Source organism: Arabidopsis thaliana (genome assembly GCF_000001735.4).
Source record: "Arabidopsis thaliana chromosome 1 sequence".
Taxonomy (NCBI): domain Eukaryota; kingdom Viridiplantae; phylum Streptophyta; class Magnoliopsida; order Brassicales; family Brassicaceae; genus Arabidopsis; species Arabidopsis thaliana.
Genome location: NC_003070.9, coordinates 25,554,634 through 25,576,889, shown reverse-complemented (window position 1 = coordinate 25,576,889; position 22,256 = coordinate 25,554,634). Strand labels below are relative to the sequence as shown.

General features: G+C 34.0%; 9 protein-coding genes across 20 annotated transcripts; 1 reads left to right on the top strand and 8 right to left on the bottom strand.

The window, feature by feature from the left end:
- The first annotated feature begins 760 nt into the window (after positions 1 to 760).
- AT1G68240 (basic helix-loop-helix (bHLH) DNA-binding superfamily protein) lies at positions 761 to 2,026 on the top strand. Of its 2 annotated transcripts, NM_105495.3 has the most exons (5): positions 761 to 1,054; positions 1,132 to 1,200; positions 1,298 to 1,363; positions 1,452 to 1,604; positions 1,673 to 2,026. In NM_105495.3, exons 1-5 carry the CDS (start codon positions 824 to 826, stop codon positions 1,709 to 1,711), a joined length of 558 nt encoding a protein of 185 aa, NP_176991.2. In that variant the 5' UTR covers positions 761 to 823; the 3' UTR covers positions 1,712 to 2,026. The 2 variants fall into 2 exon arrangements, with proteins under 2 accessions (NP_176991.2, NP_001031251.1); NM_001036174.2 differs by having other exon boundaries at positions 1,452 to 2,026.
- A 28-nt stretch (positions 2,027 to 2,054) lies between these two features.
- AT1G68238 (uncharacterized protein) lies at positions 2,055 to 2,509 on the bottom strand. The gene has a single exon (NM_001124097.2). The coding sequence runs from the start codon at positions 2,407 to 2,409 to the stop codon at positions 2,212 to 2,214; it is 198 nt and encodes a 65-aa protein (NP_001117569.1). The 5' UTR covers positions 2,410 to 2,509; the 3' UTR covers positions 2,055 to 2,211.
- Positions 2,510 to 3,442: 933 nt separating this feature from the next.
- Positions 3,443 to 4,771, bottom strand: AT1G68230 (Reticulon family protein). Of its 2 annotated transcripts, NM_001334358.1 has the most exons (5): positions 4,615 to 4,771; positions 4,349 to 4,535; positions 4,136 to 4,265; positions 3,980 to 4,049; positions 3,443 to 3,827 (listed from the first exon to the last, which is right to left on the bottom strand). In NM_001334358.1, the coding sequence occupies exons 1-5, from the start codon at positions 4,703 to 4,705 to the stop codon at positions 3,658 to 3,660; spliced, it is 648 nt and encodes a 215-aa protein (NP_001319346.1). In that variant the 5' UTR covers positions 4,706 to 4,771; the 3' UTR covers positions 3,443 to 3,657. The 2 variants fall into 2 exon arrangements, with proteins under 2 accessions (NP_001319346.1, NP_001117568.1); NM_001124096.2 differs by lacking the exon at positions 3,443 to 3,827 and having other exon boundaries at positions 3,947 to 4,049; positions 4,615 to 4,750.
- A 385-nt stretch (positions 4,772 to 5,156) lies between these two features.
- Positions 5,157 to 6,798, bottom strand: AT1G68220 (aerobic coproporphyrinogen-III oxidase (DUF1218)). The gene is made up of 3 exons (NM_105493.3): positions 6,476 to 6,798; positions 6,186 to 6,394; positions 5,157 to 5,631 (listed from the first exon to the last, which is right to left on the bottom strand). Exons 1-3 carry the CDS (start codon positions 6,566 to 6,568, stop codon positions 5,328 to 5,330), a joined length of 606 nt encoding a protein of 201 aa, NP_564925.1. The 5' UTR covers positions 6,569 to 6,798; the 3' UTR covers positions 5,157 to 5,327.
- A 789-nt stretch (positions 6,799 to 7,587) lies between these two features.
- On the bottom strand, positions 7,588 to 10,907 carry APRR6 (pseudo-response regulator 6; the record flags this gene model as incomplete). Its single annotated transcript, NM_105492.4, has 6 exons — positions 7,588 to 8,843; positions 8,925 to 9,123; positions 9,217 to 9,293; positions 9,379 to 9,849; positions 9,939 to 10,088; positions 10,793 to 10,907. The coding sequence occupies 6 exons, from the start codon at positions 10,905 to 10,907 to the stop codon at positions 7,588 to 7,590; spliced, it is 2,268 nt and encodes a 755-aa protein (NP_176988.4).
- Positions 10,908 to 12,617: 1,710 nt separating this feature from the next.
- AT1G68200 (Zinc finger C-x8-C-x5-C-x3-H type family protein) lies at positions 12,618 to 15,252 on the bottom strand (the record flags this gene model as incomplete). 6 transcript variants are annotated; one of them, NM_001334356.1, is made up of 3 exons in its annotated part: positions 12,618 to 13,319; positions 14,188 to 14,789; positions 14,987 to 15,104. In NM_001334356.1, the coding sequence occupies 2 exons, from the start codon at positions 14,770 to 14,772 to the stop codon at positions 13,299 to 13,301; spliced, it is 606 nt and encodes a 201-aa protein (NP_001321770.1). The 6 variants fall into 6 exon arrangements, with proteins under 6 accessions (NP_001321770.1, NP_001321771.1, NP_176987.1 ...); NM_001334354.1 differs by having other exon boundaries at positions 12,626 to 13,283; positions 14,987 to 15,252; NM_001334355.1 differs by having other exon boundaries at positions 12,942 to 13,280; positions 14,987 to 15,072.
- Positions 15,253 to 15,641: 389 nt separating this feature from the next.
- On the bottom strand, positions 15,642 to 18,096 carry BBX27 (B-box zinc finger family protein). Of its 3 annotated transcripts, none has more exons than NM_001334352.1 (6): positions 17,599 to 18,096; positions 17,099 to 17,521; positions 16,555 to 16,815; positions 16,293 to 16,478; positions 15,992 to 16,188; positions 15,642 to 15,904 (listed from the first exon to the last, which is right to left on the bottom strand). In NM_001334352.1, the coding sequence occupies exons 1-6, from the start codon at positions 17,668 to 17,670 to the stop codon at positions 15,886 to 15,888; spliced, it is 1,158 nt and encodes a 385-aa protein (NP_001321976.1). In that variant the 5' UTR covers positions 17,671 to 18,096; the 3' UTR covers positions 15,642 to 15,885. The 3 variants fall into 3 exon arrangements, with proteins under 3 accessions (NP_001321976.1, NP_176986.1, NP_001321977.1); NM_105490.4 differs by having other exon boundaries at positions 15,664 to 15,904; positions 17,599 to 17,645; NM_001334353.1 differs by having other exon boundaries at positions 15,675 to 15,904; positions 17,099 to 18,038.
- A 260-nt stretch (positions 18,097 to 18,356) lies between these two features.
- AT1G68185 (Ubiquitin-like superfamily protein) lies at positions 18,357 to 20,507 on the bottom strand. 3 transcript variants are annotated; one of them, NM_001334350.1, is made up of 7 exons: positions 20,346 to 20,507; positions 20,156 to 20,231; positions 20,009 to 20,067; positions 19,684 to 19,814; positions 19,337 to 19,547; positions 18,710 to 18,884; positions 18,357 to 18,623 (listed from the first exon to the last, which is right to left on the bottom strand). In NM_001334350.1, the coding sequence occupies exons 1-6, from the start codon at positions 20,484 to 20,486 to the stop codon at positions 18,717 to 18,719; spliced, it is 786 nt and encodes a 261-aa protein (NP_001322066.1). In that variant the 5' UTR covers positions 20,487 to 20,507; the 3' UTR covers positions 18,357 to 18,623; positions 18,710 to 18,716. The 3 variants fall into 3 exon arrangements, with proteins under 3 accessions (NP_001322066.1, NP_564924.1, NP_001322067.1); NM_105489.3 differs by having other exon boundaries at positions 18,358 to 18,623; positions 20,346 to 20,472; NM_001334351.1 differs by having other exon boundaries at positions 18,366 to 18,884; positions 20,346 to 20,472.
- A 285-nt stretch (positions 20,508 to 20,792) lies between these two features.
- On the bottom strand, positions 20,793 to 22,169 carry AT1G68180 (RING/U-box superfamily protein). The gene is made up of 2 exons (NM_001334349.1): positions 21,390 to 22,169; positions 20,793 to 21,287 (listed from the first exon to the last, which is right to left on the bottom strand). The coding sequence occupies exons 1-2, from the start codon at positions 22,072 to 22,074 to the stop codon at positions 21,265 to 21,267; spliced, it is 708 nt and encodes a 235-aa protein (NP_001319343.1). The 5' UTR covers positions 22,075 to 22,169; the 3' UTR covers positions 20,793 to 21,264.
- Positions 22,170 to 22,256: the final 87 nt, after the last annotated feature.

Genomic DNA, 22,256 nt, shown 5'->3' with positions numbered 1-22,256 from the left:
TATTTGGGTCGATGGCGAAGCTATTCGATAGAGAGTTCAAGATCTCTGATCAGCACATGTTTATATGAAAGATTTTGGTGCATGACTCCTTAAAATATGTATGAGTATTGAAGAGACACGTAACTCGATAAATATATGCAAACGTACGTTCTAAATATCACATCAGAAGCTAGCTTGCACAGTGTTACAAGCCGGTCAAAACAAATTTCTGACTAGAAACATTTTCTTGCCCTTGCATGGACATGTCCATGCATGTTGTTGATATAATAGAAAGTTTATCTTGTTCTCAATCAAAATAAATAATTCTTAAATATTGAAATATGTCATTTTTGTTCGAACTTGTAATAGGAGTTTTACAGTTCTCTTTTCCAACTAGATAATGTTTTTCCAATTTTAATGCAATTTGTTGTATCCATAGCTAGCTTGAGAAGAAAAATAAAATACTAAAGATTAAGAACTGCCGTTCATGAACAAGAATGACACTATTCCCCTGCCGTTCTTAGAATTTCAAGAAAGAGCAAGAAAGCAAATATAAGAAAACAACAAAAATATATGTTTTCTTCTGTCTAATGGATGTGCGTAAATGTGGAACACATAAATATAATAATATAATGGAAAATGAGTAAATAAATTGTTAGAGAAAACCATGGGACGAAGCAAAATCATCTTCTTTGCTTCCCGCTCAATTGTTGGAACTTTCAAAAGAAGCTTCTTGTATCTCCCCTATATATATATAGCTTATGGCTGAACTAACTAGTTTATCCTTAACCCTCCACTTTTCACTCTTTAACAAACTCAAAATCCTCAATTTAGTCAATCATCAATGGAGAGAAACAACCGCAACGAGGGGACTCACGAAGAAGAGCAATGTTCGCTTTCTGATATTATTTATTCGTTTTGTTCAGAAAATCATAGTGAATTAAACCCTTTGCAAGAGATATTCGGTGTTACCAAAAACAATGATCATGAGAAACACGACGAGGAGCCAGACGAGGAAAGTTACCGTATGGCTAAACGGCAACGTTCCATGGAATATCGTATGATGATGGAGAAGGTGAAGATGACTTAATCTCCTTCTTCTCTTACGTGATTCCCTAGCTAATTTATATTTTTGCTTTCTAAACTTTGTAGAAAAGACGAAAGGAGATCAAAGATAAAGTAGATATTTTGCAGGGGTTGATGCCTAATCATTGCACAAAGGTTAACTATTACTTAATTTACTCCATATTTTTTATATATTAGAGTCTAATACAATATCAAGTTTCGAATATCGAGTTTCTTGTGTGTTTATCTACAGCCGGACCTTGCATCGAAGCTTGAAAACATCATTGAATACATTAAAAGTTTGAAATATCAAGTAGATGTAAGCATTAAACTATATCTAATTTAATTTAGTTACTTGTATCCATTAGAGTATATATGTTCTTATGTGTTATGTGGATGTGGTCCAGGTTATGTCAATGGCATACACAACAACTCCGGTTTACACACCACCATTTTATGCAGCAGCTCAAGCACCATGTATGTCTCCTTGGGGCTATTATACGCCAGGAGTTCCAATGATGCCTCAGCAAAACATGACCTATATCCCGCAATATCCTCAGGTTTGATCAAATTAAAGTTTAATCTGATTCCACAGATTCTGATTTCTGCCATCAATCTTTTATCACAGGTATATGGAACAGTGCCGCCAAATCAAACTCAACCTTAAAACAAGCTCTAGCTATGTGGCTTTTTAAGACCCTCCGGCTTTAGACTCGTTGCTGTTTATATAGACTGTCTTTGTAAACTAAGATATGTACATAGATACATAAATACATACGTAGTTTTATGTATAACTTTTAGTTTGATGCCACAATATGTAAAAACACCTGTTTTTTATGTTCTGTTTTGGTTGAGCATTGTTCCTCTGTTATTTATGTTCTGTTTTGCTCAACCTTTTTCTTTGTTGAATGTAAGTTAAATAAACAACAAAGATGTTATGTTACGTGTAATAGTACGTTTGTACCAAACATTACTACAACCCTAGTTTGATAATTTTTATCTTGAATCATAGAAAACGAACTAGATCACTAAAATGTTAAATTCAAGAAGCAGAATACATTCATTGGCTACAAATTATCTACACACTTTAACTTTTTTTATTAAAGCAAGAAGCCAAAATAGTTTTATCTTTAAATGTTACTAAAGTAAACAAAAAATGCTTCCCGTTTAACCTCCACAACCACCACCGCAGCCAGCGGCGCAACTGGATCCATTGACATCGTCGTTAGTGTGAGGTTTAGAAGCTCGGTCACTGCATGAGAAAATCACGGCTGCTATGACGGAGAAAGCCACAACAGCTGCCCAAATGTAGAGTGAGACTTCACCATTACCCGCCGCTATTACCGCGAGTTCTCCTCTCACCATTGAAAGAGTTTTTGTGCATCGCTTTGTGACAATTGTTGAGACTAGTTGATAAAGAGAGTTGTAATTGGCATATTTTCAAATGTGTGGTTTTGCGTTTTCGAGTCAGAAGTCACCAAAAAAAAGATGCGACGACTCTTTCTTATATATACTGCCCTTTGGTTTAACTCTAGGGTCAGTGGATCACAAGCTAGTAGTTAACCAATTGTGTGTGCGGCCACTTGATTGTCTTAAAAAATAAATTAAAAATTTCTTAGTTAGCAAAAAAACATAACTAAGAGCGAGTTTTTAAAAGTGGTCATAAAGTAGAACAATATAAGAAAGTAGCACTACAAATGACATAATTACATAGATGACTATATTTACATAGATGTCTATTTGGACTTTGAATGTATGGATATACGAAAATATTTTGGAGATTTGTTTTTCTGAAGATTCAAAAAATTGATTAGAAGACTCTGATTAGCAACTTAAAACAATTTGAACTATCTAACAAATAAATGGTAAACAGTTACGGAATAATGCAAAGATGTAAAATAGAGAAGCAGTAAGCAAAAGTGATAAACAAAAATCCAAACAAAAAACCAAGAGGTATATATTAACTTAATTTGGTTTACGGAAAAAAAATACATGAATAGAGACAAGAAAATAGATGAGTCTCGATGAGTCTTTCTAGTAAGAAATCAAGAGCTGATTGCATGTGAAGCAACATCCCTAGTGACCTTGACGAAGCCAAAGAGGTACCTAATATATTTTTATTTTCTTTTATCACCAAAGAGGTGCGAGGTGCCTAATAATGAAACGAATATCTGTTGAATATATCCCTGATATAAAGTTAGACCTCAAAATTGCAAAATTTTAGACTAATAAATCGTTGTAACGTGAGTTATGCTAACTCTTACAAAACTTTCTACTAAGGTTTGAGGAAGATGTAATGGTATCAAAACCCAGTCAAGCTTCGTAGCAGAATGGCAAATATCGAATAACATTTTCATTGCACAAGAATATTTCATAGAGTTTAGAGAAACCAATCATGCTTAAAATAGTGATAGCCAGTAATAACATATTTTAGAAAAGACTATTCTAATCACAACGAGTCACCTTCAATAAAGAACGAAAATCTAATGATCAATACCCATTGAATCCTGAATTCCTTGATGAACAATCATGATTACATGAACAAAGACTTATTTTAAGTTTTAATAATGTGTAACAATATGTGCAGATTTGGAAGATTGATATACATAAAAGTTACATAGTCCTTCTAGTTTTAGCTTGAGCTTTAGGGATCTTGTTAATGACTTTGGAGTTGAATTTGTTTAGGAGCTTCTTCATGTCCCTCCCACTTTTACTTGCTGCATAAGTCAGCTCTTCTTCGTATTGCTCATACAACATCGGTATTGTCTCCAAACCCACAAATACTTCACCAAAACACCAAAAATGTTTGTAATTAAAGCCATACTTAAAAAGAAAGGCTTTTACCAAAAAGAAAGGCTTTTACCAAAAAGAAAAAGTTTTGGAAAATGTAGAGTGTTAATCAGTAAATGTGTTAGATAACCTCATTAAGACTCACCGATGTATAATAGAGTTAGAGAGCTGAAATAGTTTCCAACCACTGATAATATCCATAGGGAAACAACGGCCTAAAACGAAACGAGACACAAGTTATAAAATCAAAACAATCTTGGTATGAAATAATTAAAATGAAATTGTGTGTATTGATTTATACCAGAAAAAGGAGTCTGAAGTCTTTGCCACTTGAAATATCATACAATTTGATGATGAACCAGTTTATCTTGTTGAACAAGAATCTCCAATTCGATTCCGAAATCCTTAGATCATTAATACTCGGAGGTTTACTGCGCAAAATAACATTTCTTGAGAGCTTGGTTGATTGATTCATAAAGAAGTATATCTCAAGTAGTGTTAATGTTTTTCTTACCTCTGGATTAGTTGTGAGGAGCCAATGTAAGACCAAATGAGGAATATGAAAATGAATAGTAAGAGGATCTGGCAGAGGAAAGTGATGAAAGGATATTCAACCACTTCGAACAAGAACCATATCAATGTGAATACCCCCAAGATTGTTCCTGATTCTTTCTTGTTCTTCCAGAACATTATATCAGCAACTACAAGCATTTCAAGAGAAAAATCCTTTAGAAAAAGAACCAAAATTAATGTGAAAACGGAAAGAAAAATATATGTTACATCGTCCTCCTCCTAGATTGTGGTACAAAGATCTTCGTCGTCTCGATGAAGAAGCTCTATGTTCATCCATTTCATATCCAAAAACCGCCATTTTGTTTTGGTTTCAGGTTTTGAAACAACTGTGGCCTTTTTTGTGAGCTAAGGTCTAAGATTCATGGTTTATTATATAGTTCCGAACTTTTAGGATAAGAACGGTTTTGTTCTTGGATTCATAAAGAAGAAAGCGATTTGAGAAAAAACAGGAAAGGTATGGCTTTAGCATATTGCAAAAACTCATCATTTTATTGCTACATGAATAAATTAGTTTTATATCTTGTAGAGAATCTTTCTTAACTTGAGTTAATGATCAAAAATGTATTCCAAAAAGTTATCAACATTTTGATCATAGCTAAACCCTTTCCCATGCAAGTATATTCCAAGTTGAGGCTAGATATGTTAGGAATGCAATCATTGGGCCTCTTCGTAGGCCCAGTCCATTATGTGCCCATATTGTTTTCATGTCTAAACTTTTAGCAGATGATAACAATCTAGATGAGGTCAAGTGGGAAGCTAAGATGATGACTGAGCCAAACCAAATTTCTCATAGACATACATAAGCCAACATTATATCTGACGACACAAGTTTATATTGACAATTAACAAACAACTATTTTTTTTATAGTTTTACCCTGTTTTTAAAAGCATAGCCAACATAAGACCAAACAGAAACTGGTTTAGACCTTGTTAAACTCGGTGTTTTGTTGCTTTGGAGCATCTGAAGGAGTGGTCATACCAATGTTAATGCCATCGTTCTGATGCTTCTCCCATCCGCCAGTATCAGCCTTAGAATGAGCCAAGTAGTAAAGAATGGTTGCAATCAAAGACATGAGAGTGAAAGCAGCTCCAGCAGCAAAGACTCCAACGGGTAAGACGGCACACGAAAGCTCTTTCCCTTTGTAAATGCCTTCACTTTTAGTGTGGTACGCGTTCCTCGCTGATCCACCCAACAAGCACGCCTCAGCTCCTAAAAAGCTTACCCTAAAGATACACAAAACCAATGACTAAGACAAACGTACTCAAACATAGAGATGAACTAACTAGTTCTTATTCTTGTAAGGTCGTTTCTTTTCTTATAGAATCCACATAGTTTGGTAAGATAACAAACTGTAAAACCAAACATATAGAATATTCAATTGTGACCATGACGAAGCCTACCACTATCATTGTCTTTAGATAGAGACATCCACAACTCACAAGTAAGAGTTAAGGACGTAAATAAGAAGTCAAGTTTGCAACAAAGTGACTTATTAATCATAAATCACATAACCAAATTTCAATACCCACTAATCTAAAAGTGTTTACTTTTCATGTTCACAATACTGAAAAGAGTTGGAAAAAACTTTCCTTTTCACTTCAAAGTTAAAACCCATAAATATACACAATCAAATCACAAATTAGTTCATTCCAAATCTAACTTAAAAGCCCCTAATCAGAAATTTCAAATTTTGGTTACCAAATACCACTTAAATCAACTCAATTTCAAATCTTGATGTACAAAAGATTCAATTAGAGAGTAAAGGAATAAACTTTACCAAGAAACAACGAAGAAGACAATAGCCCAGACAGTGTAAGAAGTACCAGTAACAAGACCCTTTCCAAAACAGAGACACTTAGTAACACCGTTAACCACCGCTTGGCTAACAAGAAGCAACCCAAACGCCGACATACCGTACACTGTCGACGCCTCAGTTCCGTACTTACAAATAGTCTTCTCATCGTACTGATCCGGAACCGGCACAGCCTGAATAAACAAGAAAACACGAATTCACAACACAAATCGGAAAAATGACAAATTTTAGTAAGAGAGAGATAAATTGGGTACGGTGCTACGGCGACGCTCGGCACCGAAGGCGAAGACGAAAGCAAGGAGGTGAAGAGCAGTGACGACGGTGAGGATTGAAACTGAAACCGCCATTGATTTGGTTTTCGTGCTTCTTTCTCTCTTTACTCTTTTGTCTTTTATCTTCAGAGAGCTTTGGGCAAGTGAAGAAACGTTAAAGTGTCCTTATAACACTGATATTTGTTTTCTCTTTTTCTCTTTTTTTAGAATTTTGAACACTAATATTTATGACTTAATTGTCAAAGTGTCTCCATCTAATCATTATATCTGGTTACTCTTTTTTTATTTTTTGGATGTGGTTTACAAATGTTTAGTGGAGAAATTTTGAGAGATATTTGATTAAGAGTAAGTAATTAAATGGGTATATTTATACATATTGTAGCTTTAAGTGGTAGCACAACCACCAGCTCAAGCATCAGAACAACAAGAAATCGACTTTGCACGCTCCATCCTTTGCCTTCAAACCCCGAAATCATGATTAGATTTAGAAACATAGTTGGAAGACGACCTTGCTAAAAATCAAAGACTCAGTAATTTGTCATTAAATTACTACGACGTAACAAAAAATAATATGATGTCAATTGAGACAAAACATATCTTTTAATTTTAGAGAGCACATGAAGTCATGCCAATGCTTCTTTGACAGATATGATGCCTTGTTCGTGGTTATCTATAGTAAATAATATTTGTTGACAAAAATATATTTCAATGATAATAGTTATAATGACAATTGACTATAATTTTGGAAGTAAAGTAGTAAACTATTATTTAAAAAAAATAAAAAATTAGATTTAGGATCAATACTAGAGCATCTACTACTTGGTCATAAGTTTTATTAGAACTGATTTTAATAGAAATACTAACTTTGGTCAAATTAAAAGTGTTTGACTACATTTTAATTAAAGACTGAGAAACAAATTAACAAAAAAAGAAAACTTATGGTACGATTAAGAACCTGAAAAACTTTTAGAATCTCATACATATTGTTTATGATTAACATACATCTATATTTATGATATGAATATGCATTATACAAAAACATATTAAATTTATAAACTACTTTTAATCTTGTTGTTCTCCTTTTTCACCATTATTCATACATCTTTATTCATCTCTTCGTTAATCCAATCCATGCATTCACGATAATCATCAAAGTTATCGTCTATCTTCATATCATCACTTTGATTCACAGATTCTATATTATGATATTCGCATGACTCCATCATATTATTTTCCTCAGAAAAACCATTGTCTTCTAACCAAGAGAATATATCCTTCTCATTGGCATCAATGTCAAAAGAAATCAGATCTTCAATCGAAATATCGTAAAGAGCATCGTTCATCTCTTCCATATTGGTTTCCAAAGGAACCATATTATCCAAAGCATCGTAACTTGTTTCACAAGAAACCAAACTCTTTTGGATGGTATTGGTTTCGAGTGAAGTTATATCTTCAGGGAAAACCCAATCTAACGGATTTGAATAATTGGTTTCTAGAATGGCCATATTAGTTTTGGGAGGGATTTCACTATGTATTTCACAAGAAACAAAGCCCACATTATTTGTATTAGTTTCTTCTTGAGGGGGAATACTTCCTCCAGAATAACCCATGCCCATATGGTTTATATCTACTTCAGAGGGAATCATATTTTCAAAAGGAACATAACCTACTTGTGAAGAAACCCAACCTATCTCGTTTGTATGTTTTTCAGGAAAATTTATGTTCATGTTGGTTTCAGGAAGAACGTAATTTGCTGTTGAAGGATCCCAATCCATATGGTTCATATTGATATCATGGTGACTAAGGTTTTCTATAAATGAAACCCAATCCATCTTGTCTATATCGGTATCCAAAAGGTTCATGGTAGGGTTTGGAAGAAATCTATTGTTTTCCTTCATAAGGCACTCATCTACTAGAGGATCGAAAGAATCTAGTATAGAAGTAAAATCTAAATCTATTTGGTTTACATCAGTTTCAAGGATGGATCTATGTGGGTGACATTGATTAGGATCATACTGCGGAATAGAAATCCTTTCGGATTCCATCTGAGATGTGCATGTGTTAGATGCACCATCATTCGATGGTAAACCATAAAGGATAGGAGAATTTTCACTACTTAAGCCAGTTGAAACTAAACCAGTATAGCTAGAGCTATCGATACTAGAGCTATCGATAGAAAGAATATTGTAAGCTGGATTATTACTTATGGTTGAAGGAACGAAGTTAACATTCATAGATAGCTTGTTAAGGACGTTACCATGAACTGAATGATTGCTTAGATCTAATTTCCCGCCTATATGAAACTTTGGCATTGTTTCCTCTTTCTCACCAATAGGTTTTTTAAACAAAACTGCATTAAAAAAAAATTGTTAATACTTATATGACACAAATTGTAACACCGTGAAAATCTATATAATAGAATAATACTTACATTGAGTGATAGAGGCTGATGCAGAGTTTTTCTTTTCTAAAGAATTCCACAAGGAATTACTTACAATGAGATTATTTGTTAAGTCTGATATTTTGAAAGGATATTTGTAGTTCGAAGGATATTCGAATGTTTTATCTATCGATCTCGATTCATTTCTTGGCAATGTATAGCTTATTTGGTCAATTTGAGCCTTGTATTTCTGAAATTCATAGAATAAAAATATTAGTATAAAGCTATAATAAGAAGACAAACATATTTCTATGTTAAAAATATATATATTTTATATATGAACCTGAAGGTGGCTACCGACTTGACGATGAGTTAAGTTTGGGTCATTCATAATCTCTAATATGGATTTTGGACGAAAATCTGCAAGGTAAAAGAGAGTAAAAAACTAGTATACTAAACTTGAATAAATAAAAACGAATTGGTCAATGTGAAATATAAATCTTACCTTCTTCACCCAAAATGGAGATAGCAGCTATAAACTTCATGTGACGCTCACTATTCCACAAACTCTTACGTCTTCCAACACTTTTCTTCCATTCCTTTCTCTTATTCTCAATCTCAATAGCATAACTTGGTGTAGTTTTCCATTCAACATTTGCAATACTTTTTCTCTTTTGGAATGTTTCATAAGTTGAAAATGTGTCGATGAATGGTCGTCTTCCTAACAAAGAAGCTTGACTTATTCTCTGTCTCTTAAGGTTTGCTCGGAAAGCTTCAATCTGATATGTATCTTTATCCATGACATTCTCTTGATCTTCAGTTATGTTGATTTTCTTTAACTCTTGACTCTTTTTAGAGAAGACGTGTTGCCACATGTTTTTGATGTCGTCATTTGAAATTGGTTTATCTAGAGAAAAGCACGCTCTTTTTGTCAAAAGATCTGATGGTTCTTTTGTCTTTATCTCTGGATTAATCACTTTCACATAGAGAAAACAAATGTTAATTAGTCGAAAAAAGAATAGTGGAAACAATAAACATAAGAAAAATGTGTGAACATGGACATACATATGAGAGGAATATCTTTGAGAAGCAAAGCATTGAGGAACGAATGTGAGTCTATGTGAGGCATTTCAATGTTAGCTATGATGAGTCCAATTTCCTTCTTCTGCTTCTCAATCATCGATAGAGCCTTACTTGCCACATCCACGCTCATCACTAATACATAAATTTGTATGTAAGATGTATATCAACTTTTGAAAAATGGTTAAGACATATAATTATTAAAAAAACAAATTGTTAGATTATTCATTCAATAAAAAATAAAATAAAAAGGAATATAATGATGAACACATGTATGTTAGTTAAAATTTATAATCGGTCAATAAATACATAATTATATTATAATTGGAATGTATTTTTTCTTGGTATCATCGAATATCTCGAAATCTTAATATCCGACAAAAATATAGGTTATATTTTAAAATCATTACGGTTTCTCAGATAGCAAAGGATATGTAAATCACTTTATTATTCGTCGTAAACCTTCGCAAATACTAATTTTGATTTAAAAAAAGATGTGGTTAAATCATTGAGATCTAAGACCAAATAGCTTCAAATCTTTTTTATGTGACAAACACTGTGATTTATACATTTATATCTTATTTGAGATTTCTTCAAATTAATTTCGTAGATCGTGATTAATTCTTAGATCGTATCAATACAATGCATAAACCACAGTATCAAGAGATTTAGAATTAATCATCATAATATGTTTTAACAAATTATAAAATTTTAACAGAACAAGTGCAAAAATTAAGAATTTTTTTAACAATTTGATATGTGAATGAAAAAATAAATAATCAATGCTAGTATAAACGACGAAAAAAAAAAACAATTATGCGGGTTGGTCGATTCTTTACCTCTTTTTGAAAATTGTTGAAGCATTGATGTGAGAGACGCGATTGATGCAGTGTCATGGTCGATTAGCAGGATGGAAATATCATCAGCACATTCAGGAACTAAGCATCCAGCCATGATCTCTGTAAATTTTCACAAAAATATATGATTGAGGGTTTAAGAAGATGATTAAGTTGAGATAAAGAAATACTAATGCGTGGTCATATATATAAGGATGGATAGAAATAGTGGACCCAAATAAGTCATACATTGCAAATAATAGACGTATGAAGAATATATATGTATCAATTAATGTCTTTCTGAATAAATTTTAATTCATCATTTTGACCTTCTAATTTATTTTTTAAAAATGGATATTAAGTCTAAAATATAATTATTGAAATTATATTTTTCAAAATCTTATCAAACACCTAGTGGCTGGATATACAGTTTGAAAAAAATATTTTCACAGTCATAGTTTCTGTAATTAAATTGACAAGTTTTTTAAAAACAAAATTGAATTTGTATATAGTTAAATCATTTTTAGTAATATTAAAAATCATTTGACTATACTTTAAAAAGTCATGTTATTAGTCAGATTCAACAAAACTCATATATAGTTATTCGTAATTTCATTTATAAACTTTGACTCATGAATATAATAGTCGTCTTTTTGTAATGCTATGTTACAAAAAATGATCCATTAATTAGTCAAAAAAATAAATTATAGAATTCTATTTATATATGTAAAATTGTTGTAAGAATAAATTTTTATATTTAATCTTTTATATAACTTCTGTTTAAATTTTAATTAATAATTCTTTTATTTTTTGGTCAAAAATAATAATTCCTTTTTCAAGAACATATAATATGCAAATTTGAACAGTGACACATCAAGAAACATGTGGTGAAAACTGAGAAACATTTATATAGATAACAATTTATGAAAAATGTGGTGAAAACTGAGAAACATGTGTCTGGTCAATTTTAAACCATTAATAAACTTCCTTAATTTTTTTGTAAGTCAAACAATTTCTGAATTGGGACAAAGGTATAATGTTTATGTATGGTTTGAAATGTAAGCAAACACTTGAAAAATAAAAAGTATTAGTAAATGCTTTAAGAAAATACTATAATTAAGAGTTATGATGAACACCCATTATTGGATATATAACCACAAAAAATATTAGCTTATATTTCAGAAATTTTAGTAAAAGAAATAGTTTCAACAAAATCTTTAAAGTTTACAAGAGATCTTTACAGTACTAGTTATTCATAGGAGTCGAGTGTAATAACTACCAACTAATATTAAATATATACACTTCTCTCTTAAAACAAACAAATCTATGTTTATATGAATGTTGTAAACCGTGGTAGTCAAACACTCCAATTTATACTACACAGTGTTTGTGAGGTGTTAAATCATTTAGGTGCCTAACAGCGACAAAGACGTTTACTTAAAATTTACATTATTTTTGTAATTTATGTGACTAAAACTGTTTATTGTAAATAATATTTATTTTGAACTTTTTAGAGATTATGAAATTTTATCTATCTAAAATAATAATGTTAAGACATTATATATTATTACATGTATACATTTTTGTGAAATTATGTTTTTCACTATTATTTATTATTTGAAATCAATTCTATATGTATTCGGGAGAACATGTCTAGTATAATGTGCTTCAGGTGAAAACATACATATGACTCTAGATACGTTGCATCTCTGTGTATACCAATTTGTGGGCTTGCATTAGACATTTACTTAATCCCTCGTTCAAATAATTATATATCTTTCTCTGTTTTGTGCACATAATTGGTAAAACTATATCAATATATCACATATATGGCCACAACTCTCTGTAGTACTACCAAGACTCCTTTTATAACTACAAGTACTTGAATTCACCACATAACCGATGATACTTTTCAAACAACATCGGTTTTAAAGTCTCAGAATAAACGAAAAAATATCAAACAACAACTACTAGACTCAAAAGTGTTTACAGGACGCTCTTACTTATGCACATTATTCACTTTTTTGCCAATCGTTTCAATATAGCTATCAATATCATCATTGAATACTATGTATGAGTTTCAGACCCTTTTTGTTGTTTTACCTTGGGGTCATCTAAGCAGCTTGAAGGAGGACTTGAAACCAGGGTCAGGTCATGTGATCAGCTTGAGGGATGACTTGGGTTTGAAACCAGCAGCAACGAGCTTCTCCTGCTCAGATAGTGAGTGGCGGAAGTGGCAACGGTGACCATAAGGACAGTTATCACCAGCAAGAACCATTCTGCAAACCTCAGTCTTGTAACGGGGATGGCGGATCACTGGACGGAGTTCCTTAATGCCGTGAGCGAACTGGCAATGGTCACCATATGGGCATGTCCCTGTCTCTTGCCATTTGTTGCACAGCTCTGTCTTTGTCATCCCTTGATTGTACACCTCCACTTCTATCTCTTCCTCCTGATCTTCTTTCTTCCCTCCTCCTCGCACATACACCTTCTGCTGCATTTCATTCATTCATATATCCACCATCAATTTCTACTTCAAAGAAAACACAGGAATAAATGATTGTAGTATCATAAAACAAAGTCATGTATGCAGCTCAGATTCAACAGTCTATAGTGTGTCAATGATTCATTCAAGGTCCCATTACTCTTTACATCTATACATAAAAGAAAGCAGAGCAATAGAACATTGTGGTGTCATAAATTGCAGCTCAGATTCATCAACTTAACCAGTTCTATAGTGCGTCAATGATAACCAACACTAAACCAAAAACGACTCTAATTAAAACCTTCTCAGATATACTTTTTCCTGCATTTCATTCATTCATCCATTACCATTACTCTTTACACATATAGTTCAGACTTTGGAAAAAGCAAACAGCATCAAGATAGTTCTTCTCCAGAATCTAAATCTAAACTTATTGTTGGTATATAATGTTATGTCTCTAACAGATAAACCTTTTAACTACACCACCAAATGTACAAATGCTATAAGCAGCCATAAATTCACATTTGCATGCCAGATTTAACCAAGTCTATAGTGATTACCTAATTCCAAAAACACTAAACCAGAATAATTCAAGAGAAATCAAACAGCATCAAGCTCACTATTACTCTTTACATCTATAGTTCAGAGAAAGCAAACAGTATCAAAACACTTCTTCTTTTGTTTCTTTCTCATGCTCAAGAATCTAAATCCACACTTATATTCAGAACAGTCAACTGTTAATGCATCACAGAGGAGGATTGTAATCACATATGCAAGTCAGATTCAACAGTTAACCAAGTCAATAATCTCAATGATTACCTTATTCCCAAATCACTAAACCAAAGCTAATCTCTAACTAAGCAAGAACTCACCAAGTTTCCACAGTAATCAAGATAACAAAGAAGAAATATACCGTAGTACTGACTTGACCACAAGTCCCAGGCTTAGTGACGGTTCCACGAGGTTTTCCACTTTGAGCAGCCGCACCACCACCTCCCTGACTTGCCTTAGAGTAGCCATTAGATCTCACAGAGATGCTCTTTGGAAGCGAAGAGCGATTCAGATCCTCATTCTCCATAACACTCGTCGGACTCTTATCATTGACGTCATCGCGATTAACCGTACGGTTCTGATTCTCCACTTCGTCGGCGTCATTACCTCCGATCGAAAGATTGCTAAGCATCCGAAGCGGAGATCGATGATCAAATCGGTTCTGGATCGAAGATCTGATGAGACTGTTGAGCTCATTCTTGAGACGAAGATTCATCGATCGGAGTTCAGTGTTCTCTAGACGAAGCGCTTCTGCTTCAAGCGAAGCCTCATGGAGACGCGTGTAACACAACGCCTCGCGATTCACCATATCTTGACGCTGTTGCATTATGTTGCGAGTCGACTTGTAGAGTTGATCAGAGTAGAGAGACGACGAAACGACGCCGCCACTGGATGAATTTCCGGCGGAGCTTCCGCTGTAACTAAACGGCGCGATTTTGTTTTCCATTTTTCCCGGTGACAATTCTGTTACACAAAATCGCCACAGAGAAATCAGAATTTATGCATCGGAAACGGAATCGCGAAGAATCAAACAACGGAAAATAAGTCAGATCTAGTTTCCGAGAAAGATAATCTCAGCAATTTCACAGTGGATTTCAAATTCAAAACGATGAAATCAAGAATCGGAGAAGAAATTGACATGTAAAGCGATAGAAATTTACCGAGAAAATTGGAGAAGAAGAGAAACCGCCGAGAAAATTTCGAGAGAGAAGCTTCCGAGAAAAGTTTTCTTTGGCTAGAGAGAGAGAGATTTCAAGTTGAGAGAGAAAGTAGCTTGAGAGAGGAAGCTAGAGAGTATTTATACAGGCTTTGGATTCGCAGCGCGAGGGAAATTATGAGGAATTAATCATTTAAAAATAAATACAAAATTAAAAGGAAAATTTGGTGGTTGTTACGGTTTAACAGAAAAAACAAACCAGAGTCTTGAAGTCTTAAGCTAATAGTAATTACGGTTATGCCACTGTGTTTGTGTGAAAACTATATATTAAAATTAATATTTGATGTAGAAATGATTAAGAGAAGTGTGTTTCATTTTTTTGAGAATAATAAGTAGCTGGAGATACTAATAACCAAAGGCCCAGCTTGTGGTTAAGAGAATCATTTGTTTCAACTAATTGCTTGGTTTTGAAGATTATTTTGGAGGGATAAGATTGGTCTTTGTTTTACAAAACTTGCAAGATAGTGGAACTTAAGCAAAAAAGAAAAAAAAGGAGTTTTGCTTATTTATCACAACTATAACTAACCTCTTTTTAATGGGTCTTGTCAATATGATTTAAGCCAAACACCAATTATGGTTATTGGTAACACTGTTGCTATCTCATCATTGTTTTTGTAAGTTAAACCTTGTGATTTGACTTCTAAAAAGGTTAATTCTGGTGAATTTGGTGCAAACCTGTCTGTGGTTACAAAATGGAAAATAATCAACAAGTGATGAATCTTCAGATTCACAGTTACATGCAAGAAACTGAGCCATGTAAAATAGATGAAGAGGTAGATTAGTGTCTTATGTACAAAGGCATTGCAAGAAATTGTGTTACTCTGCCATTTTCTTGGGACCATATTAAGCTTTTTTCTCCTCCCTGAATTAAGAAAATGCTAGTTACATTATGAAAAGTTTAAGATATACTATTTAATGTGAATTAGGATCATCGGTGTTTAAGACTTACACTCTTGCTCTCTTCTTCTCCTTGAGCCTTGTGATGACCTTTTGACGTGTATTGTTAGAGAGGGAGGGACAAAATGAGATTACTTCCTCTGAGTGACTATAAGGGTTATCGGTTTCACTGCTTGAGAATGAGATAGTTGATGAAGCTGGTTTAGGTGCAAATATGGGATTATTGAATGAAGAAGAAAATGTCTTCATCTGAACACACATCAAAGGTAGAGAGATCTTAGGTTATATAACAATAAAACATATATAGTGGTTACTGAACTAGACTCTATAGTAGTGGATGAAAGATTTCAAACCTCATGTGATTTGTCAAGGGAAGAAACAAAGAACACGTTGTTACTATCTGCAATTGGCTCAGGATCAGCTCCAAATTGCTCTTCAAAGTTCCGGAAAGTGAGATCAATGTCAGGTATTTGGAAGTCATCGTCACTGCAGATTGTATCTTCACATACTCCAATGTCTTGTATATTTTGATGCCACAACTGCAGAAACAGAGCTAATCTCATGTAACTAATGGTTCCCACTAAGACTATGTACTGTGTGATATTTAAACCAAACCTGATTGTTCTTATTGTATGGACTTTTGCATTCCCAAAAGGAATCACCAAGTGTGGAAGATGAGGACAAGTGTGAAAAATCAACAACCAGCTCTTTTCCGGTCTGCGGAAGATCGATTAACTGTTCTTCGGGTTTCTTAGGAAGCTCCAATGGAGATGGATCACCTCGTTCTGTCAAGGAAGAACTACCATTCTCTTCCCTGAGCTGAACCTTCTCCAATTCAAGAATCTGTTCCAAGATAAAACCACCTTCTCTTTGCACCTGAAACCATCAAAATCATCGGTACATCAGCTATAAAGAGATCTATTCATCTACAAAGCTATAAAAAGATATACAAAAAAAAACTAAAGAGCGTATGGTCCAGTGGTTTGTTCAAGTAGGTGAAAGACTCGCCCTATGGTTTAAGGCCACAGATCGTTGTGGTTCTCTTTTGGCCATTGTAGACGGCTTTCTACAAGCCTCGGGTGTATTAGTCTACTTTCGACCCGAGATCTTACACCGGTTATAAGAAACTGTAAATATGTATACAAAACAAGCATCAAACCTTAGGTTTAACCATTCGAAAAGATTGCTCTAACGAAACATCATCATCGTCATCCATAACTCGAAAACCCCACATAACCGCGAAATCTTTAGCAGGAGGACAACCCGTATAACACCTCAAATCCCTTCTACGATGCTCAGAAGAGCCACCACCATGAAACTTATCATTACATCCATGGCAAAGAAACATTTTATGGTCAAAACATCGAACAACACAAGGCTGATTCTTACAAGAATCACATAAAACCGTACGTAAATGCCGTCCCGAGAGTGAATTAGCTGAATGAACCTTTGCATCACATGTTAAACAAAGATTTGCTGTATCAGCTATACAATAAACCACTGCTCTATACGCTTTACAAAACTCACATACTCTTTCCATATTCTCAATTATTATTATACATAACATATAAAAGATTCCTCCCTGTTACATCAAAAAAAATATCAAATTAGTTTATTAGAGATCACAGATCGAACAAAAAGAGAAGAATAAGTTTTTACCGATAAGAGAACTAAAAAGATCAGAGATTGGTGACAAAAGCTTCTTCTGTCTGTTTTTAGGAGCTTTTTCATATTATCTGAACAAATCCGTCGGTTTGGTTAGGATGACGTGGCAAAGCCACGTAGATATTTGGGTGGGGACTTAGAAAAAATGGTGATTACGTTATCCGTATGCACGTGAGATATGGGGAAGCCACGGACGTATGTGCCACTGTGACAGCTTCTTCTTTCACGACCCATCATCTCTAACTCTTAAAGCTTAGCTTTTCCTAACCAATTATTGTATGCCACATGTCGTAGCTAACTCCGGACCAAACAAAAACTACAATTATCCGACTTGGTTAGTTCGTTAATTGGTTTTATTATTTTTCACATGAACTAAAACACATAAATAGTACTTGAATGTGTTAATTCTTATAATTTTACATTTTTAAGAATTTTATTAATGACTAATGTGATGTTTTCTTTTCTATCAAGATTATATTAAAAGCTAATGTTACAAAACAAGAAATATTAGAGTCATGAGACTATATTTGAATATAAAAAATATCAGTGTAAAACGACATTTACTAAGAAACAAAGGAAAAAGTACACTAAACCGAATTTAACCGATTTACCATTGATTCCAGTTTTTGTCAGTTAGTAAAAAGCAATACTGATTATACATACAATAGTTTTAGTTTTGTCTTAGATTAGTGAGATATATATTTATGTTTCTCAAGAGATAGAGAAAGCATAACGATTAAAACCAAACAAAAGTTTAGTTAGATTTTTAGATTGGATTCAATAGGATTAGTTAAAATCAAAATGGTTTGGTTTACCTTATATATTATACACGCCTAATAAAGAGTGACAGAAAGAGTGAAAGAAAGAAAGAAACAAAATTCCGATAAAATGAGAAAGGTCACAGATACAAACACCAGATGTTAGCAGAGAGATCCCTTCCCATGCCCATGTTGATGTACAAAACTCTGGTTTTTCGCAAAAGATGGAACAGATTTGACATTCCAGATTCCGATTAGCGCCTGACTTGAATTCAATCGAAGATAATGAGTTATCATCATATCACAATAAGAGCAAGAAGAAAGATGTGGAGGACTTCATAAGTTACCTATTTGTCAAGTTTTTTTGGTGTGCACTTCAATCATATCATGATCCTCCATGCCAAGTTCAGAAGGAGTGGTTGATGGATCAATCTTATCACCGTCAAAAATAAATACAAGATTTTGCGGGTCAAGCTTAGCTTTATCTGTATACAGTTTGATAACCCTCTCAAATTTCTCGTCCTACAAGAAAATGGTAAATACCAAATCAACATTCTCATATTTTACAAGCTTTAACAGAATATGCATATCTATTAATGAGCGGCTCATTGTATGACAGAGAGCAAGCAATATGTATTCTGTGTGTAAATGCTATGTGGTGATGATACATTGATAAGAACATGAACTCGTTCTCTAGTTTATTAGATGAACTCAAAGAATAGTTTAAAGATCCATCAACTAATACACGTCTCAAATACTCGACCCCATTCAATGATTTCTTTAATCCCTGTATTTATACTCTTGCTTTCCTAGAAAGCTCGAAATATCTAGCTATCTAGATAGTAGCGAAGGTGACATAACAACTAATTCTTATCTCTACTAAATATCTAGTATCTAGCTAGAAAAAGTTTGGATAGTAAGCTTATTGTCGATGGAAGGTTGGATAGTAAGTGGCAAGCAGTGAAAAAACTTACCGCAAACACCCGGAGTGTCTTCTGTCCATCTTTGTCCTGTATTGTAATAACAATCTTGGCCCTGTCATTCGTAGGCTCTGATGGTAACTGAGCAGCAGTCTCTGAAGATGGATTGCGAGATTCTTCAACTTCCCTTTTAGCAGACTCCTCAACTTCCTGCATCACATCTCCTACAGTTTTTGTAAATGACATGAGCTCCATCTTCTTCGACCTACGTTACATATTTCATTTATAATCAAATTGTAACACTGGGACTCTTTCCGGATAGCAAATAACACTACCATAGCCTCTAACAGCAACATGGGAAGCTTAGAGATGAGAAATACTCAAAGACATACAAAAGTTACCTCAATGCTTTAATAGTTGAATCTTCAACAGAGTCTTTACTTTTGTCGAAGATAACCTTTGGTGGAGGAAGCAACCAATCGTCATCACCCGTAACTTCAATCACTTTCACATCATCATCTAACTTCTCAACCTATATAAAAAGATTCAAGTTCCAAAAGGAATGATGATAGATTCAACCTATGAATTGTGAAGTACATAATCGAATTGTTCCTTCACTGACATTGATTCAAAACTCTTTACAAGCCCACAATACCAAAAGTATCTATCAAGTTAACACAAAGAGCTCAATGAGACAACAACCAATCAATAAAAATCAATTCTTACTGTTTGTGAAGTTTTCGCTTTCTTCGGAATTGGCGTCACCGAGGCATCATCATCATCATCTACAAAAATTCAAGCGATAATAAAGGATTCATCTTTATCACTGTCGAGTGTCGAGCTCAGTGACCAAATCAAATAATCGAAACTCACCATCGATACAAACGAAATTCGCTGGCTGAACACGACGATAATCAAAAAGTGGCTCTAGATCTTCTCCTTCACCTCCCTGATCATCAATCAGTAATACAAATTCAGAAAAACTCAGGCATCAACACAATCCCACAACAGACAAAATTAGGGTTTTAAAAATTGGGGTATTGGGAATTCATAAAATTCTCACCATTGTTAGCGAATTTGGATCTTCTTCGTCTGTTTTATCAGAAACCCTAGATGAATTTGGACAGATTTTGAATTTGAATATTATTTTGCTGTGATTTTTGAAAAGACAAAAGTGATTTTGAATTTTGATGAAGAGAGGCATCGGCGATTAAGAAGCACCTCTTGGGTTTATTATTTGTTTGTTGGGCCTGTTTAGTGGGCCGAGTTTTCATTGGTTATCACACTTTTTTTTCAGATTGGTTTAATTGGGTTGGGTGACCATCATAGTTGATTGCGTATTTGTCATTTGAGATCTGTTGTACTTTAGTAGAATTTTGTTGGTATTTTTGAATGCATGACAATAAAAGATGGTACAACAAGACTCATCCTAAGTCTTTAGTAGAGAAGTCCATGGGAAGCTCTACATGAAGGTTATAGTAAACCAAACCGAGAAGGCACAAACTCGGCTTTACAAAATCAGGCCAAAAATAAGATAACCGGCAAATAAAAAGGGTTGGTGAGGCTATTCAAACCATACCTAAGTAAATTGTGTTCGATGATCACGAGAGAGAAAGAAACAAAGAAAGGGAGACAAAGCGTTTTCAGAGACTATGAGAGATCATGGAACCCTAGCTAGTAGAGTAGAGGACTAACCTTATTACCAAGATTTTTTATTTACATGTTGTTACAACTTACAAATGAATAAAAGATAATTAATGCAAATATAGTCTTGTTAATGCCAAAGTTTTGTTTCATGAAATAAACACGCTTCTAGCCTTTCATGATCACCCTCTTTGTCTCTTTATGTAGTTTTTTTTTGTCGTTTCTTATTGATGTGTGTTTCTTCTCCTCTCTCTCATAAGTCATAATACACTTAATATGTAGTCAATAATATTCCTAGTTTCATACATTCTTGTTTGCAATTCTTTAATTTTTTTTTGTCAAGAGTTTGTTATTCTTATATCTGCGAAATTGTATATATTTTTAAGAGTTAAATATCATAGTCAAAACCCGTATAAGCATAATAGAAAAGCCATGAAAGCTATATCGGGAGGTGGAATCTTACCTATGAGATTATGTACCCAATCAATCATCATTCGGAGAGGCCACAAAGAACAAACCCGAGTCCGAAACCGATTTGATCGATCATTGTCGATGTTGTAAGACCCTCCTTCGTCTACGTTACTCTCGGAAACACCTAAGTTAACCTCAAAACGACAAATGGGACAAGTGTTGTGAATGTTCAACCAAGACACAATGCAGCTTGAATGGTACAAATGCAAGCATTTCAATTCTTTTCCTTCCTCTCCAACTTCAAATTCCTCCTTGCATATCGCACAAACCTTCTCTTTCACCAAATCTTCATCCGTGATTATCACCGTCCTTACAGCCTCGATGGCGGATTGCGAGGCTGGTGGTGGACCGATTTGTACACTAGGCATGACATCAGCGAATTCCTCGTCAGTATTATAAACTAGATCATCATGATTGAACCGGTTACTTCTTGGTTCGTTGATAAGATGGAGAGTGATCCAATCGGTATCACTATCCCAATAAGGTCGGCTTGGCCTCATAATGTCAAGCTCATCGTGAAGATTGATCTCTCTAGAACAGAAAGGACATATGGGACCATATAGACCAAAGCTTCTTAGCCTAATGGTACGGCTACAATGGCGACAATAGAAGTAATGGAACGTTCTTGTTCTTCTTGTTCCATTCACAATAACTCTTGGACGATAAGCAGATGTCATGTTTTCAATCTTTTTATTTTTTCGTCGGTAGGATCTTTATATATGCATTTATAATTAAATACGTGTACATGTTTTCAAGAAGAGGCAAGACAAAGCCTATACGAGTGAATGAGTTATTCTTTTCTGTGTTTAGGTTGGTGTCGTATGGTCTCTGCTATGTCAACTTGCGAATCTTTTAGTGA